The sequence below is a fragment of the Rhinoderma darwinii genome, chromosome 11 (assembly GCF_050947455.1).
Source record: "Rhinoderma darwinii isolate aRhiDar2 chromosome 11, aRhiDar2.hap1, whole genome shotgun sequence".
Lineage (NCBI taxonomy): Eukaryota > Metazoa > Chordata > Amphibia > Anura > Rhinodermatidae > Rhinoderma > Rhinoderma darwinii.
Genome location: NC_134697.1, coordinates 101,485,076 through 101,505,248, shown reverse-complemented (window position 1 = coordinate 101,505,248; position 20,173 = coordinate 101,485,076). Strand labels below are relative to the sequence as shown.

Below are 20,173 nucleotides of genomic sequence, written 5' to 3'. Positions count from 1 at the left end.
ACGCCCGCTGTCTCTATCACTACCATAACTCCTGGGCAGCACGCCCGCTGTCTCTATCACTATCATCACTCCTAGGTAGCACGCCCGCTGTCTCTATCACTACCATAACTCCTCGACAGCATGCCCGCTGTCTCTATCACTATAATAACTCCTAAGCAGCACGCCCGCTGTCTCTATCACTATCATAACTCCTAAGCAGCACGCCCGCTGTCTCTATCACTATCATAACTCCTGGGCAGCACGCCCGCTGTCTCTATCACTACCATAACTCCTGGGCAGCACGCCCGCTGTCTCTATCACTATCATCACTCCTAGGTAGCACGCCCGCTGTCTCTATCGCTACCATAACTCCTGGGCAGCACGCCCGCTGTCTCTATCACTACCATAACTCCTAAGCAGCACGCCCGCTGTCTCTATCACTATCATAACTCCTAAGCAGCGCGCCCGCTGTCTCTATCACTACCATAACTCCTAAGCAGCACGCCCGCTGTCTCTATCACTACCATAACTCCTAAGCAGCACGCCCGCTGTCTCTATCACTATCATAACTCCTAAGCAGCACACACGCTGTCTCTATCACTACCATCATTCCTGAGCAGCACGCCCGCTGCCTCTATAACTATCGTAGCTCCTAGGTAGGACGCCCGCTGTCTCCATCACTACCATAACTCCTAGGTAGGACGCCCGCTGTCTCTATCACTACCATAACTCCTAAGCAGCACGCCCGCTGTCTCTATCACTATCATAACTCCTAAGCAGCACGCCCACTGTCTCTATCACTACCATCACTCCTGGGCAGCACGCCCGCTGTCTCTATCACTACCATCACTCCTGAGCAGCACGCCCGCTGTCTCTATCACTACCATAACTCCTAAGCAGCACGCCCGCTGCCTCTATCACTACCATCACTCCTGAGCAGCACGCCTGCTGTCTCTATCACTATCATAACTCCTAAGCAGCACGCCCGCTGTCTCTATCACTATCATAACTCCTAAGCAGCACGCCCGCTGCCTCTATCACTATCATAACTCCTGGGCAGCACGCCCGCTGTCTCTATCACTATCATAACTCCTGGGCAGCACGCCCGCTGTCTCTATCACTACCATAACTCCTGGGCAGCACGCCCGCTGTCTCTATCACTATCATCACTCCTAGGTAGCACGCCCGCTGTCTCTATCGCTACCATAACTCCTGGGCAGCACGCCCGCTGTCTCTATCACTACCATAACTCCTAAGCAGCACGCCCGCTGTCTCTATCACTATCATAACTCCTAAGCAGCGCGCCCGCTGTCTCTATCACTACCATAACTCCTAAGCAGCACGCCCGCTGTCTCTATCACTATCATAACTCCTAAGCAGCACGCCCGATGTCTCTATCACTACCATAACTCCTAAGCAGCATGCCCGCTGTCTCTATCACTACCATCACTCCTAAGCAGCACGCCCGCTGTCTCTATCACTATCATAACTCCTAAGCAGCACGCCCGCTGCCTCTATCACTATCATAACTCCTGGGCAGCACGCCCGCTGTCTCTATCACTACCATCACTCCTAAGCAGCACGCCCGCTGCCTCTATCACTACCATCACTCCTGAGCAGCACGCCCGCTGTCTCTATCACTACCATAACTCCTAAGCAGCACGCCCGCTGTCTTTATCACCATCATACCTCCTAAGCAGCACGCCCGCTGTCTTTATCACTACCATCAGTCCTGGACAGCACGCCCGCTGCCTCTATCACTACCATAACTCCTAAGCAGCACGCCCGCTGTCTCTATCACCATCATACCTCCTAAGCAGCACGCCCGCTGTCTCTATCACCATCATACCTCCTAAGCAGCACGCCCGCTGTCTCTATCACTACCATAACTCCTAAGCAGCATGCCCGCTGTCTCTATCACTACCATAACTCCTGGGCAGCACGCCCGCTGTCTCTATCACTATCATCACTCCTAGGTAGCACGCCCGCTGTCTCTATCGCTACCATAACTCCTGGGCAGCACGCCCGCTGTCTCTATCACTACCATAACTCCTAAGCAGCACGCCCGCTGTCTCTATCACTACCATCACTCCTAGGCAACACACCCGCTATCTCTATCACTACCATCACTCCTAGGCAGCACACCCGCTGTCTCTATTACTACCATCACTCCTAAGCAGCACGCCCGCTGTCTCTATCACTATCATAACTCCTAAGCAGCGCGCCCGCTGTCTCTATCACTACCATAACTCCTAAGCAGCACGCCCGCTGTCTCTATCACTATCATAACTCCTAAGCAGCACGCCCGATGTCTCTATCACTACCATAACTCCTAAGCAGCATGCCCGCTGTCTCTATCACTACCATAACTCCTAAGCAGCACGCCCACTGTCTCTATCACTACCATAACTCCTAAGCAGCACACACGCTGTCTCTATCACTACCATCATTCCTGAGCAGCACGCCCGCTGCCTCTATAACTATCGTAGCTCCTAGGTAGGACGCCCGCTGTCTCCATCACTACCATAACTCCTAGGTAGGACGCCCGCTGTCTCTATCACTACCATAACTCCTAAGCAGCGCGCCCGCTGTCTCTATCACTACCATAACTCCTAAGCAGCACGCCCGCTGTCTCTATCACTATCATAACTCCTAAGCAGCACGCCCGCTGTCTCGATCACTACCATCACTCCTAAGCAGCACGCCCGCTGTCTCTATCACTATCATAACTCCTAAGCAGCACGCCCGCTGTCTCTATCACTACCATAACTCCTAAGCAGCACGCCCGCTGTCTCTATCACTACCATCACTCCTAAGCAGCACGTCCGCTGTCTCTATCACTACCATCACTCCTAAGCAGCGCGCCCGCTGTCTCTATCACTATAATAACTCCTAAGCAGCACGCCCACTGTCTCTATCACTATAATAACTCCTAAGCAGCATGCCCGCTGTCTCTATCACTACCATAACTCCTTAGCAGCACGCCCGCTGTCTCCATCACTACCATAACTCCTGAGCAGCACGCCCGCTGTCTCTATCACTATCATCACTCCTAGGTAGCACGCCCGCTGTCTCTATCACTACCATAACTCCTCGACAGCATGCCCGCTGTCTCTATCACTATCATAACTCCTAAGCAGCACGCCCGCTGTCTCTATCACTATCATAACTCCTAAGCAGCACGCCCGCTGTCTCTATCACTACCATAACTCCTCGACAGCATGCCCGCTGTCTCTATCACTATCATAACTCCTAAGCAGCACGCCCGCTGTCTCTATCACTATCATAACTCCTGGGCAGCACGCCCGCTGTCTCTATCACTACCATAACTCCTGGGCAGCACGCCCGCTGTCTCTATCACTATCATCACTCCTAGGTAGCACGCCCGCTGTCTCTATCACTACCATAACTCCTCGACAGCATGCCCGCTGTCTCTATCACTATAATAACTCCTAAGCAGCACGCCCGCTGTCTCTATCACTATCATAACTCCTAAGCAGCACGCCCGCTGTCTCTATCACTATCATAACTCCTGGGCAGCACGCCCGCTGTCTCTATCACTACCATAACTCCTGGGCAGCACGCCCGCTGTCTCTATCACTATCATCACTCCTAGGTAGCACGCCCGCTGTCTCTATCGCTACCATAACTCCTGGGCAGCACGCCCGCTGTCTCTATCACTACCATAACTCCTAAGCAGCACGCCCGCTGTCTCTATCACTATCATAACTCCTAAGCAGCGCGCCCGCTGTCTCTATCACTACCATAACTCCTAAGCAGCACGCCCGCTGTCTCTATCACTACCATAACTCCTAAGCAGCACGCCCGCTGTCTCTATCACTATCATAACTCCTAAGCAGCACACACGCTGTCTCTATCACTACCATCATTCCTGAGCAGCACGCCCGCTGCCTCTATAACTATCGTAGCTCCTAGGTAGGACGCCCGCTGTCTCCATCACTACCATAACTCCTAGGTAGGACGCCCGCTGTCTCTATCACTACCATAACTCCTAAGCAGCACGCCCGCTGTCTCTATCACTATCATAACTCCTAAGCAGCACGCCCACTGTCTCTATCACTACCATCACTCCTGGGCAGCACGCCCGCTGTCTCTATCACTACCATCACTCCTGAGCAGCACGCCCGCTGTCTCTATCACTACCATAACTCCTAAGCAGCACGCCCGCTGCCTCTATCACTACCATCACTCCTGAGCAGCACGCCTGCTGTCTCTATCACTATCATAACTCCTAAGCAGCACGCCCGCTGTCTCTATCACTATCATAACTCCTAAGCAGCACGCCCGCTGCCTCTATCACTATCATAACTCCTGGGCAGCACGCCCGCTGTCTCTATCACTATCATAACTCCTGGGCAGCACGCCCGCTGTCTCTATCACTACCATAACTCCTGGGCAGCACGCCCGCTGTCTCTATCACTATCATCACTCCTAGGTAGCACGCCCGCTGTCTCTATCGCTACCATAACTCCTGGGCAGCACGCCCGCTGTCTCTATCACTACCATAACTCCTAAGCAGCACGCCCGCTGTCTCTATCACTATCATAACTCCTAAGCAGCGCGCCCGCTGTCTCTATCACTACCATAACTCCTAAGCAGCACGCCCGCTGTCTTTATCACCATCATACCTCCTAAGCAGCACGCCCGCTGTCTTTATCACTACCATCAGTCCTGGACAGCACGCCCGCTGCCTCTATCACTACCATAACTCCTAAGCAGCACGCCCGCTGTCTCTATCACCATCATACCTCCTAAGCAGCACGCCCGCTGTCTCTATCACCATCATACCTCCTAAGCAGCACGCCCGCTGTCTCTATCACTACCATAACTCCTAAGCAGCACGCCCGCTGTCTCTATCACTACCATAACTCCTGGGCAGCACGCCCGCTGTCTCTATCACTATCATCACTCCTAGGTAGCACGCCCGCTGTCTCTATCGCTACCATAACTCCTGGGCAGCACGCCCGCTGTCTCTATCACTACCATAACTCCTAAGCAGCACGCCCGCTGTCTCTATCACTATCATAACTCCTAAGCAGCGCGCCCGCTGTCTCTATCACTACCATAACTCCTAAGCAGCACGCCCGCTGTCTCTATCACTATCATAACTCCTAAGCAGCACGCCCGATGTCTCTATCACTACCATAACTCCTAAGCAGCATGCCCGCTGTCTCTATCACTACCATAACTCCTAAGCAGCACGCCCACTGTCTCTATCACTACCATAACTCCTAAGCAGCACACACGCTGTCTCTATCACTACCATCACTCCTAAGCAGCACGCCCGCTGTCTCTATCACTATCATAACTCCTAAGCAGCACGCCCGCTGTCTCTATCACTATCATAACTCCTAAGCAGCACGCCCGCTGTCTCGATCACTACCATCACTCCTAAGCAGCACGCCCGCTGTCTCTATCACTATCATAACTCCTAAGCAGCACGCCCGCTGTCTCTATCACTACCATAACTCCTAAGCAGCACGCCCGCTGTCTCTATCACTACCATCACTCCTAAGCAGCACGTCCGCTGTCTCTATCACTACCATCACTCCTAAGCAGCGCGCCCGCTGTCTCTATCACTATAATAACTCCTAAGCAGCACGCCCACTGTCTCTATCACTATAATAACTCCTAAGCAGCATGCCCGCTGTCTCTATCACTACCATAACTCCTAAGCAGCACGCCCGCTGTCTCCATCACTACCATAACTCCTGAGCAGCACGCCCGCTGTCTCTATCACTATCATCACTCCTAGGTAGCACGCCCGCTGTCTCTATCACTACCATAACTCCTCGACAGCATGCCCGCTGTCTCTATCACTATCATAACTCCTAAGCAGCACGCCCGCTGTCTCTATCACTATCATAACTCCTAAGCAGCACGCCCGCTGTCTCTATCACTACCATAACTCCTCGACAGCATGCCCGCTGTCTCTATCACTATAATAACTCCTAAGCAGCACGCCCGCTGTCTCTATCACTATCATAACTCCTAAGCAGCACGCCCGCTGTCTCTATCACTATCATAACTCCTGGGCAGCACGCCCGCTGTCTCTATCACTACCATAACTCCTGGGCAGCACGCCCGCTGTCTCTATCACTATCATCACTCCTAGGTAGCACGCCCGCTGTCTCTATCACTACCATAACTCCTCGACAGCATGCCCGCTGTCTCTATCACTATAATAACTCCTAAGCAGCACGCCCGCTGTCTCTATCACTATCATAACTCCTAAGCAGCACGCCCGCTGTCTCTATCACTATCATAACTCCTGGGCAGCACGCCCGCTGTCTCTATCACTACCATAACTCCTGGGCAGCACGCCCGCTGTCTCTATCACTATCATCACTCCTAGGTAGCACGCCCGCTGTCTCTATCGCTACCATAACTCCTGGGCAGCACGCCCGCTGTCTCTATCACTACCATAACTCCTAAGCAGCACGCCCGCTGTCTCTATCACTATCATAACTCCTAAGCAGCGCGCCCGCTGTCTCTATCACTACCATAACTCCTAAGCAGCACGCCCGCTGTCTCTATCACTACCATAACTCCTAAGCAGCACGCCCGCTGTCTCTATCACTATCATAACTCCTAAGCAGCACACACGCTGTCTCTATCACTACCATCATTCCTGAGCAGCACGCCCGCTGCCTCTATAACTATCGTAGCTCCTAGGTAGGACGCCCGCTGTCTCCATCACTACCATAACTCCTAGGTAGGACGCCCGCTGTCTCTATCACTACCATAACTCCTAAGCAGCACGCCCGCTGTCTCTATCACTATCATAACTCCTAAGCAGCACGCCCACTGTCTCTATCACTACCATCACTCCTGGGCAGCACGCCCGCTGTCTCTATCACTACCATCACTCCTGAGCAGCACGCCAGCTGTCTCTATCACTACCATAACTCCTAAGCAGCACGCCCGCTGCCTCTATCACTATCATAACTCCTAAGCAGCACGCCCGCTGTCTCTATCACTATCATAACTCCTAAGCAGCACGCCCGCTGCCTCTATCACTATCATAACTCCTGGGCAGCACGCCCGCTGTCTCTATCACTATCATAACTCCTGGGCAGCACGCCCGCTGTCTCTATCACTACCATAACTCCTGGGCAGCACGCCCGCTGTCTCTATCACTATCATCACTCCTAGGTAGCACGCCCGCTGTCTCTATCGCTACCATAACTCCTGGGCAGCACGCCCGCTGTCTCTATCACTACCATAACTCCTAAGCAGCACGCCCGCTGTCTCTATCACTATCATAACTCCTAAGCAGCGCGCCCGCTGTCTCTATCACTACCATAACTCCTAAGCAGCACGCCCGCTGTCTCTATCACTATCATAACTCCTAAGCAGCACGCCCGATGTCTCTATCACTACCATAACTCCTAAGCAGCATGCCCGCTGTCTCTATCACTACCATCACTCCTAAGCAGCACGCCCGCTGTCTCTATCACTATCATAACTCCTAAGCAGCACGCCCGCTGCCTCTATCACTATCATAACTCCTGGGCAGCACGCCCGCTGTCTCTATCACTACCATCACTCCTAAGCAGCACGCCCGCTGCCTCTATCACTACCATCACTCCTGAGCAGCACGCCCGCTGTCTCTATCACTACCATAACTCCTAAGCAGCACGCCCGCTGTCTTTATCACTACCATCAGTCCTGGACAGCACGCCCGCTGCCTCTATCACTACCATAACTCCTAAGCAGCACGCCCGCTGTCTCTATCACCATCATACCTCCTAAGCAGCACGCCCGCTGTCTCTATCACCATCATACCTCCTAAGCAGCACGCCCGCTGTCTCTATCACTACCATAACTCCTAAGCAGCACGCCCGCTGTCTCTATCACTACCATAACTCCTGGGCAGCACGCCCGCTGTCTCTATCACTATCATCACTCCTAGGTAGCACGCCCGCTGTCTCTATCGCTACCATAACTCCTGGGCAGCACGCCCGCTGTCTCTATCACTACCATAACTCCTAAGCAGCACGCCCGCTGTCTCTATCACTATCATAACTCCTAAGCAGCGCGCCCGCTGTCTCTATCACTACCATAACTCCTAAGCAGCACGCCCGCTGTCTCTATCACTACCATAACTCCTAAGCAGCACGCCCGATGTCTCTATCACTACCATAACTCCTAAGCAGCACGCCCACTGTCTCTATCACTACCATAACTCCTAAGCAGCACACACGCTGTCTCTATCACTACCATCACTCCTAAGCAGCACGCCCGCTGTCTCTATCACTATCATAACTCCTAAGCAGCACGCCCGCTGTCTCTATCACTATCATAACTCCTAAGCAGCACGCCCGCTGTCTCGATCACTACCATCACTCCTAAGCAGCACGCCCGCTGTCTCTATCACTATCATAACTCCTAAGCAGCACGCCCGCTGTCTCTATCACTACCATAACTCCTAAGCAGCACGCCCGCTGTCTCTATCACTACCATCACTCCTAAGCAGCACGTCCGCTGTCTCTATCACTACCATCACTCCTAAGCAGCGCGCCCGCTGTCTCTATCACTATAATAACTCCTAAGCAGCACGCCCACTGTCTCTATCACTATAATAACTCCTAAGCAGCATGCCCGCTGTCTCTATCACTACCATAACTCCTAAGCAGCACGCCCGCTGTCTCCATCACTACCATAACTCCTAAGCAGCACGCCCGCTGTCTCTATCACTACCATAACTCCTAAGCAGCACGCCCGCTGTCTCGGGGTTATTTTTGACTCAGATCTTTCCTTTACTCCTCACATACAATCACTTTCACGCTCCTGTCATTTTCACCTCAAAAACATCTCCAGAATCCGCTCTTTTCTTACGGAGGAAACCGCCAAAACTCTCATTGTTGCTCTGATTCACTCTCGTCTTGACTACTGTAACTCATTACTAGTCGGTCTTCCCCTCACTAAACTCTCCCCTCTCCAATCTATCCTCAATGCAGCAGCCAGGCTCATCTTTATGACCAACCGCTACACCAACGCCTCTACCCTGTGCCAGTCACTACACCAATGCCTCTACCCTGTGCCAGTCACTGCACCAACGCCTCTACCCTGTACCAGTCACTACACCAACGCCTCTAATCTGTGCCAGTCACTGCACTGGTTGCCCATCCCCTTCAGAATAAAATTCAAACTTATTCCTCTCACCCGTGCCGCTCTCCCCAGTGCTGCACCTCCTCACATCTCCTCCCTCATCTCTGTCTACCACCCTACTCGGGCTCTACGTTCTGCCAACGACCTTAGATTAAAATCCTCCATAATCCGAACCTCCCACTCCCGTTTCCAGGATTTCTCTCGTGCTGCACCCGTCCTCTGGAATGCGCTACCCCAGACAATCAGATTAATTCCCAATATCCACAGTTTTAAATGTGCCCTGAAAACACATCTATTTAGACCGGCCTATAACATTCCCTAATCTGACTCCTTTTCATGGCCCTCCATTTAGATTAGTCATCAGAATAAGATTCCCTCACACTCCTTCTCTTCATGTCCGTCATACACGGATACTGGCTGGTGACCGGCTCATGCAGCTTTATGTTACCACCGCATGTGTATAAAAATGGCCGGACCATTGTACAGAACAAACACTATTACACTTTGTGTCTCCCTTATGTCCTCATAGATTGTAAGCTCCTGCGAGCAGGGTCCTCACTCCCCAGGTTTGAATTGTAAATGATCTTTGTCACTATGTAATGTCTGATATTGTTTGTTTCATGTCCCCTCTATATTGTAAAGTGCTGCGTAATATGTTGGCGCTATATAAATACGGATTATTATCATCATCAGTTAGGACTAAACTTTGCCATTAAAAACATCTACGCAGAAACCAGGACTTCCGGAACAATATGTTCTGTATGGACGAGATAAAAAGCCATTTGGCCACAGTACCAGAAGACGACATGTTTGGCTAAAACTCAAAGATCGCATTACCCCTGAAGAAGCGCACCAGCTATAAAGCATGCTCATGGAAGTGTTATCGTTTTGCGGCATCCGGGTCTGAGTGGCTCTTCATCACAGAATCCACTACAAAGGAGCTGAAGGAAAATCTGAGACCATCTGTCAGTAGGGTGTTGCGAAGCTGAAAGTGGACCCTACAACACGGCATTGACCCTAAACATACCAGTAACTCCACCAAGGATTGGCTGACGAAAATAGATAGAGGTTCTTGAGTGGAAGCCAAAGCCAAGATCTAAATGCCAAAATCCCATCTCGATGCTGGGGGGAGGGGTGTTAAATGGGCTGTGCATGCAAGGAACCCCTCAAAAAATTTCTTCCATGACTGATGGACAATTATAAGAAATTCTGCCAAGGGGAGCAATAACTTTTTTGTCAATTTGTTATTGTTTTTGGGTCAGTTCTATTACATTTTACTTTATAGACTATGTGAATGAAGATCAGATATATGTCCACAGATAAAAACTTTACATGGGGTGTCCTTACTAGTTCACATGACAGTATATCGGATGGTGGACCACATTGGGAGGGTCTCCTCATCTTTACTGATCTCCCCTGGCTAAGAGAAGACACTCACATGAGACTTAACCAACCAATAAAGTCCAACAATGACTCCAGTCAAGTCTTCCAATGTCGGCACGGTACTCCATTAAAGAAGTATCAATGGATGAGTGGATGGAAAACCATAAGTAGCTTCAGATCTCCCAGTTTCAGGATCCGGTGACTAGGAGTACGAGGCTTTGGTTACCAACGCGTTTTATCTCTGGATACATCGAGTGTTTTGCTATATCCACAATGAACGCCCTCCTTCTGATAACAGGGAACAATCTTAGATAATCTTTTGTAAAGTGGTTTTAATACCACCTAGAATGCAAATACAAATGTTTGAGTTAGAAGACCGAAGATAATCCCCGTTTACTTTCACAAACATATAAAGCTTCAAAGGTTAAGTAATATAGTCCCAAACATAGGACGGGAACAATCTATTCATTTCAGAAAACGTGGCTCATGTTCAGTTCTGAATGGACTACGGACTTCAGCTGCCTCTACACATGTCATTGATGTTGATGGAACATGACAATTTTGGCCAGATCTGCCGATAATCTGATGCGAATGGGGACCTCTACTGTTACGTGGAGTCAGGACAGGTAGATGACTGACATCAGCATTTGGCCAGTTTACTCATTACAATTTTTCAAGTCAACTACAAACAAGATACAAGAATTGGACATTGGAAGAAACATTGAGTAGGGATCTAGATTAAGAGGAGTGAGGGTCAGGAGTGGCGTGAAATGGGTGCATAGCCTTGAATTATCATTACATGGCTACCTACTGCAGTGACATCACTATGGTCTGGGTACTGAAGGCCTTTGTCACGTACCTGGAGAAGTGGATGTGGATGCCACAGATTTGACTTTAAGCTAAACCCGGGAGCAGAGTCTAAGGAACCTCCTGGTCTTCACCCTTTAACCCCTGTACAGGAATCTTGACTTCGCTGCGGGGAATTTCCAGGAGAAATCTCCCGTAACAACAACCTAGAAAGCGTCAACAGGATAGAAGGCATATTCAGCCAGGTCAAACGTCAGTGCAGACAAATCTGACGGTAAAGGGAGACGGACCGAGGTCAGGGCAGGCAGCAGACAATAGAAGTGGACTAATGGCCACATTGGGCTGCATTTGCCAGGCTCTGTAACAGGGTGATGACAGACACACGTGCGTACATCATCGGGATTTGGGGTGGCGCTGTGTTTATAAAACAGCGGTGAGCCCACCATACTGGGTTCAGTGTTGGGGAGGGCTAGGAGTGAAATGAACTGTGAAGAGAAGAGAGGAGAGTGTAATGGCTTTTGAGAGAGTCAGAATCTGGCCATTTCCGTTGCTGTGGTTCACCGGACTAGGGAAGCGCTGAGTATGAGGAAAAAGAGCTGGAACTGCGGCGTCATCCAAGCACTGGCAAGAACCGGGATACGCTGTATCTGTGCTAGGGCCTGAGCTGCAGCAGGGTAACAGAGAGCAAGCAGTAGGTGAGGTAGCCCACACTGCACGGCCAAACACAGGAAGGGTTTCCAGTTGCCAAAAAAACTCAGTGACCAGGGCCAGGTTATCACTGGAGCTTTTGGAGCTCCACCTCCAGGTCTTGCTATCTTCTTGTCTCAGGCGGGTCCCCAGCGTTCCCTGCTTGTTCGGGAGGCCCTCACATACAATAATACTCAATTGCATCAAAGTCCTTAGGACACGGATGCAATGAACAGCGCTGGTGAGACAAAGGAACCATCTGTTCACTTCCCCACCATTCTGAGCTTTTCATGTGGTGCAGGCGGCGCAATGACGTCATGAGTTGTTCCGCTGGAGCAGGCCTGGTCAGAAGAGACCGGGCCTACAATGCTGGAGGTTGACATGGGAATGGTTACAGGTTAATGTGCTGGTGGCGTGGCTCACTATCAACAGTGGGCACTGTGGCACCATCTACATTTGTGGCATTATTTACAGGGGCACTACCTACACAGGGCACTGTGGCACTACCTACAAAGGGACACTGTGGCACTATCTACATTTGTGGCATTATTTACAGGGGCACTACCTACACAGGGCACTGTGGCACTACCTACAAAGGGACACTGTGGCACCATCTACATTTGTGGCATTATTTACAGGGGCACTACCTACACAGGGCACTGTGGCACTACCTACAAAGGGACACTGTGGCACTATCTACATTTGTGGCATTATTTACAGGGGCACTACCTACACAGGGCACTGTGGCATTACCTACAAAGGGACACTGGGGCACTATCTACAGGAGGCACTATCACAATACCTACAGAGGCCACTACGGCACGATCTACATTGGGACTGTGGCATTATCTTCAGGTGGTACTGTGGCATTACAGGGGCAGAGGGTGGCACTATCTGCAGAGGGCACTGTATCACTATCTAGAGGGGGCACCGTGGCACTATCTACAGGGGACATTATGGTATTATCTACAATGAGCACTGGGTGTGGCACTATCTATGCTGGCTTTTATGCAACGAGTAGTGGTCATTACATATTCACGAGCCTAGCTCTATATATAGCTCGTAATATAAAGGGTTAGGCTGGTGAATACGTGTAGACATACTCAGTGTAAAAAGCGTAGCCTGTACATAGTTGTAACTCCATCCTGTACCTCCCACACCGGGAAGAAGGCATATAATATTTGTGGCCGAATGCACCATCGGAAACGACAAGCGAACTGTACATATTAAAGAAAGTAAAGTGGACCCGCTAACTTCCGACCTTGTTTCATCTTTTCCCGTGGCATTCCTGCGGAGGTTCTACTATCACACCACCACTACCCCCACCTTACAGAGGGACAAGGCTGGGTAAGTGAGGCACCAGCGGTGGACCAGTATGGATCACAAGGGACGTAAAGCCAAACATACCAATGAACAGACCGGGAGCTAAATATACGACTGACCACCAAACAAGAAAATTCAGCTCCAAAATCAGGTAAACAAAGAGAATCTGAGACCATTGATATTATATCCAGAGACTTAAAGGTTCACTGCATTTTGCTTTTAGACTTCATATTTAGATGTGTATTTTGGCCAAAAACATTTATCACGTGTCCGCTGGTTAGGCGATAATGTTAGATCGGAGGGGTTCCGACCATTGTGACTTCCACCACTCACATAAACAGGGGACACCGGTCCATCCATCATTGACAATGATCTGTTCTTACCTCCGCATCCTTCCAGCTAAATTCCCGAGCCACATAAAAGTGACAATAACCATTATAGGAGACCCAGCCGTCCTTACAGGGACCTTGACAGAAATACTTTGGGTTCAGGTAATCTGGTACCGATAAATCATTTTGTTGTCCATTGTTCCCATGGTGCTCATGTGAAGACGAGCCCAGCCCAATGTTCAGGAATGGAAGTTGGATTTCAGAAGATCCTGAGTCATGTCTTCCAAAGATGAACCCTACACAAAAATAACCGTTCGTTTAGTGGTCTTAACCCCAGAACTTGTTATAGATTGGGATTGAGTTAAAGTTGATTACAGAGAAAAATAACAGGACTTACCTAGAGATCCCTGAAGGAAGAGCAAAGCGAGCAACAATGGCAGAGACCGTGTGCTGGACATCTTCACTCCTGTGGAAACATGGAAACATAAAGCTTGAAGAATACAATTAGGTAATGTACTAAAAAGATGTATGTGCCCTGTGCATGGTAAGACTGGCCCCCAACAGTATCAGAGGACCCTCTGGTGGCCTCGGCTGTTACACAATAACGGGTTCTAAAGGTCCTTCAGAAGACAACCCCATTTGGATCTTGCTTTGGAGGCAATCATTTGTCACTAATCTAATGTCGCAGTCCTTCTCCTCTTGCGAGTGACTCAGGGGTCCGGGCGGTCCAAGCACCACAGCTTGTTTGGCCGACCACTGTTGGATGCGACATTCTGATTCTTTGATCGTGTTCACAGTGTCAAGTTGTAAAGGGGCAACACCCCACTAGCAAATGGTCCCATGGTACAGTCACGTGGCACACAATGCTTGGTATTTACTCCTGGTGGGATCTTACAATTCAACAAATGAACGGTTGAGGTACACCAAATTGATTTATGATATTCCAGGACCAGAAGGACTGAAAAAAAACTCCACGTATCCCCAGAGGATCAGGTTGTACTCGGGACGGCTGCCGACTCCTGCCTGAACCTTATGTGGGTCTTTGGGAGGCTACCCCTAGACACAGCCTGGCCCACCTAAACACACTGTATCTTGTAGTGTTGCACCAGTAATTTGTCTACGATTGTTCAGCGCCTTCGTGGGTCTTTGCGAACCGGTAAGCATCTACCCTTCAGAGAATTACCTCCTGACCAACACGGCTTGCATAAGTAGAAAGGTGACCACCTCGGCCCCTGACCACCAGGTGGTCCAAACAGTTTGAGTCTAAAAGTTTATCAGGTGACAGTACTGGCTCTTCAACTCTATTGAACTTGACACAGATATGGCTTTTATCTTCACAATCTAAACTCTGTCACAAAGGGCACTTGGCTCTGTCGCACCTTGCAGGACGAGGGTTGGCTTGGCAAGTACTAGGCCTACAATCAAGCCAATCGCGGGCTCGTGTCTTGTCTCCTGTAAACCTGGCCCACCCCACTATCTCACTGGGTGTACTACACCTTCCCCTAGGTCTACGGTGGCCAATCCTAACTAAGAACTTCCCCAAACCTGGCAGCGATGTACCCTGGCCTACAGCAACTCAGCCATTCGGTTTCAGTCAGTGACCGTTCTGAAGACTTACTGTGCACTCTAACAGTCTCTCTGGATCGTTAGGTCTCCCTACTAGTTTACACCGGCTCCTTTATGGCTTCTACTCCAGACCTCAACCACTTCCCAGCTTCTCGTAGGCTCTCCATTTTCTTACAAGCATTCTCCAGCCCATCGGCTGGCTTCTCGGCGACTGGTCCCAAGCCTTACCTGGGCTCACTCGCAGAGCGCATCTCTTCATGCGCTTCACCGACACACACACCACATTCCGCTTCTCATAGATGCGTCTACACTCTGCCCATCTTCTAATGGTGGAGCACGTCGTCCCATTACGTCAGCACTGGTGCTCCCAACACAATGGCCCATGCTCACCGACACCTGCTCCCGCTGGCTGGCACCCAGGAAACCTTATTCCTGCCCCCAATCACCCCAAAAAGGCAGTGCAACGGCGCACCAGCCCATTGCAACCACAGGCTAGTTAAGTGCACAGACTTTTGTTGAATTCATATTCATATTGTACAAACGTGACAACATTTATAAAGGCACATGTACGAATGTCCTCCAAACATCTTTTATGACCTCTGGAGGGACAGATTATGGAAAGACATTTAAAAAAAAAAATCTATAAGTAAAACACTAATAAATAAAATACACAAAGTGAAATAAACAAAAATCCAGCTCAAACCGTCGCGGAGGCCAACTGGTTCACCCAAGACTGTGCATAGTATATCTAACAACGACCAACACGGAACAGGAGACCCAGTCTAATACTTTCTTTTGGTGTGAAAGTGCAAGTTTTAAAAATAAAAAACTATAAATTAAAATAAAAATATTTGTTATCTTTTTGTAGAATTCGCCCTTGATAAAAATTAAAAAAGGTATGTAAATGGTATGTCGGATCATTTAGAACCAAAACACTCTGGTCGATAAGGGGTTAAATGGTCTGTCTGCTTTGGACTGCTAATGATTTTTACAAAAGGTCCTTTGACAATAAGCTCATCACAAAGTGTCCTCCTTCTAGGACCCCCAGCGATCAGCTGTGATCTGTGGGAAAATCTGTCATTAAGTGTTTCATTTCCCTGCAGCGCCACCACAGGTGAAATTAAGTATTACAGTTTCCATTTAAGTCAATGTGTTGTCTGTGTAATACAGGACAGGAGATTTCCTCCAGAGAGACACGCTCTATGTAACCGCTCTCCACCCTGACCAAGACACGAGGATCCTGAACTGGGGACCCCCCTCTATTACCCCAGAATCCCCTAAACGTGTAAATGAAAATGGGGTTTCTAAACTGGAGAAACAAATGACCAGCCCGGAGGACGCCGTGAAAGGAGCAGCCGCCTACCTGAATGTCTCGTTGTTCTGCTCTTCCTCAGAAATGTGCAGATACTTTATATATGTCGGTCAATGTCTCATGACCCAATAAAATGTTAGCAGGAAGATTCCTTTTATTTGCCTTGTTATAGTAAAAAACAAGAAGGGCAGCCGTTTCACACACCCCGAGAGCAAACAGAGCAATATGAGAAATCACCCGTCACCAGGACTGTCACAAACGGTGGTGGTGGTGGTGAGGGGAGAGGGGAGAGGGGTTAAAGGGATAATCCTCCTGATGTGTCTGGCAAATAGAAAACGTGACACTTGTCATATAAACAGGTATATAAATACCAAAAGGAGAAAACAAATAGAAAGAACTTCTGTACAAACCAGTAATATATCTTATTAAGGAAAAGAGAGATAGATAGATAGATAGATAGATAGATAGATAGATAGATAGATAGATAGATAGATAGATAGATAGATAGATAGATAGATAGATAGATAGATAGATAGATAGATAGATAGATATGAGATAGATAGATATGAGATAGATAGATAGATAGATAGATAGATAGATAGATAGATAGATAGATAGATAGATAGATAGATAGATAGATAGATATGAGATAGATAGATAGATAGATAGATAGATAGATAGATAGATAGATAGATAGATAGATAGATATGAGATAGATAGATAGATAGATAGATAGATAGATAGATAGATAGATAGATAGATAGATAGATATGAGATAGATAGATAGATAGATAGATAGATAGATAGATAGATAGATAGATAGATAGATAGATAGATAGATATGAGATAGATAGATAGATAGATAGATAGATAGATAGATAGATAGATAGATAGATAGATAGATAGATAGATAGATAGATAGATATGAGATAGATAGATAGATAGATAGATAGATAGATAGATAGATAGATAGATAGATAGATAGATAGATAGATAGATAGATAGATAGATAGATAGATAGATAGATAGATATGAGATAGATAGATAGATAGATAGATAGATAGATAGATAGATAGATAGATAGATAGATAGATAGATAGATAGATAGATAGATAGGAGATAGATAGATAGATAGATAGATAGATAGATAGATAGATAGATAGATAGATAGATAGATAGATAGATAGATATGAGATAGATAGATAGATAGATAGATAGATAGATAGATAGATAGATATGAGATAGATAGATAGATAGATAGATAGATAGATAGATAGATAGATAGATAGATAGATAGATAGATAGATAGATAGATAGATAGATAGATAGATAGATAGATAGATAGATAGATGTGAGATAGATAGATAGATAGATAGATAGATAGATATGAGATAGATAGATATGAGATAGATAGATAGATAGATAGATATGAGATAGAGATAGATAGATAGATATGAGATAGATAGATAGATAGATAGATAGATCTTCATCTTTGGAGCAGAGGCCGACTGTCATAACTCCCTACAGAAAGAGAGAAACAGCTATGACAGCACCGTCAACAAAAGCGGGAAAAAACTACTGAATCTATGTCGAAGCTTAGGACTCCACATACTGAATGGCCGCACCAAGGGAGACTCTTTAGGAAGGTATACACTAAACTCCCATGTAGGCAGCAGTGTAGTAGACTATGCCATCACGGACATGGACCCCGCAAACATTGGCGCACTCATAGTCACTCCACAAACGCACCTGTCAGATCACAACCAATTACTTCTATACATCAAATCCACAACCAAACCATCTGCACAAAAACCACATCAAACCGGCCTCTTCAACCTGCCCCCATCTTATAAATGGTCCAAAACGTCAACTATAAAATATAAAGAGACAATGAACAGACCAGAAGTGCAGGAGATGCTTCACAACCTCTACAACAAGGTGTATGAGACAAGCCCAGGAGGGGTCAATCAGGCCGTAAATGACCTCAATAATATATTCTATACCATGGCAGAGAAGTCTGACCTGAAAAGATGTGACTACAAGAGGCCACAAGAAATACATCCTAACGGTTGGTTTGACCGTGAGTGCAAAGAAGTACGGAAGACCCTAAGAAATGCCTCAAATAAGAAGCACCAAGACCCAAACAACACCGGTCTGAAGGAGGCCTACAGCAACATACAGAGGCAATACAAGACCATCCTCCGAAAGAAAAAACAAAGGCACATCTCCACCAAACTTACCCAACTCCAAGACGCCCTCCATGACAACTCGTTCTGGGAATTATGGAAACACATGGGCAAAAATTGCAAGAAAAACAACCTTCATATTCAAAATGGCAACATCTGGCTCCAATATTTCAGGGACCTCTACAAAGATATCCCGAAAGAAGAACAAAGCCAAGAACAAAAACAAATAATATCAAAACTGAAGGCGATGGAGGAAACACTTAAAGATTCTCAAAACCCCCTGGATACACCAATAACACTGCAAGAAGTAACAGAGAGAACCTCAGACATAAGGTGTAAAAAATCCAGCGGCCTAGACAGAATCTCACCAGAAATGATAAAACACAGCCCGCCAGAAATACAGCCCGCAATAGTCAAACTATTTAATATGGTGCTGAGTGCCGGCTACTTCCCGCAAATCTGGAACCAAGGCCTTATAACACCAATCCACAAGAGTGGGGACAGGTACGACCCGGCCAACTACCGAGGGATATGTGTCAGCAGCAACCTGGGGAAACTGTTCAGCAGCATCCTGAATAAGAGAATCCTCAGCTTCCTCTCCCAGCACAATGTCCTCCACCAAAGCCAAGCTGGGTTCATGCCAAACCACCGCACCACTGACCACATCTACACCCTGCGCAGCCTCATCAAGAGCCACGTCCACAATACAAAGCATGGGAAGATTTACGCCTGTTTTGTGGACTTTAAGAAGGCCTTTGACTCAGTGTGGCACCCGGGCCTATTCCTGAAACTGCTGGAGAGCGGAATAGGAGGTAAAACCTATGACGTCATCAGAAGCTCCTACACAGAGAACAGATGCAGCGTGAAGGTGAACGGGAGAAGAACGGCTGATTTCCAGCAGAGCCGAGGAGTCAGACAAGGCTGCAGCCTCAGTCCAACGCTCTTCAACATCTACATCAATGAACTGGCCACAGCTCTGGAATCCTCCTCAGCACCAGGTCTCGCCCTCCATGACACCCAGGTGAAATTCCTGCTGTATGCAGATGACCTTCTGTTACTATCACCAACCGAGAAAGGTCTCCAAGACAACCTGCAAATCCTAGAAAAATTCAGCTCCACGTGGGCACTACCCATCAATGCCAAGAAAACCAACATCATGGTGTTCCAGAAGAGAAACTCAAAATCCCCCAGGCACCCGACCTTCACACTAAATAACGCCACAATCACAGCGACCGACAGGTACACTTACCTGGGCCTAGAAATCAACCAATCAGGAAGCTTTAAACAAGCCATAGAGATTCTGAAAGACAAGGCGTGCAAAACCTTCTATGCCATCAGACGAAAACTCTATCATCTCAAACCACCAGTGACGGTCTGGCTGAAAATCTTTGACTCCATCATCTCCCCAATCCTCCTGTATGCCAGTGAAGTCTGGGGTCCGGACACATACCCAGACTGGTCAAGGT

At 48.2% G+C, this 20,173-nt stretch overlaps 1 protein-coding gene across 1 annotated transcript in view; it reads right to left on the bottom strand.

Annotated features, from left to right (window-relative positions):
- The window catches only part of LOC142664029 (struthiocalcin-2-like), a 91,724-nt gene that overhangs the window by 56,369 nt on the left and 15,182 nt on the right, over positions 1 to 20,173 (bottom strand). The window contains exons 2-3 of the mRNA XM_075842915.1: positions 14,041 to 14,109; positions 13,698 to 13,939 (exon numbers count right to left, since the gene is read on the bottom strand). Coding sequence (XP_075699030.1) covers positions 13,698 to 13,939; positions 14,041 to 14,109 — 311 coding nt within the window. The remainder of the gene's footprint in view (positions 1 to 13,697; positions 13,940 to 14,040; positions 14,110 to 20,173) is intronic.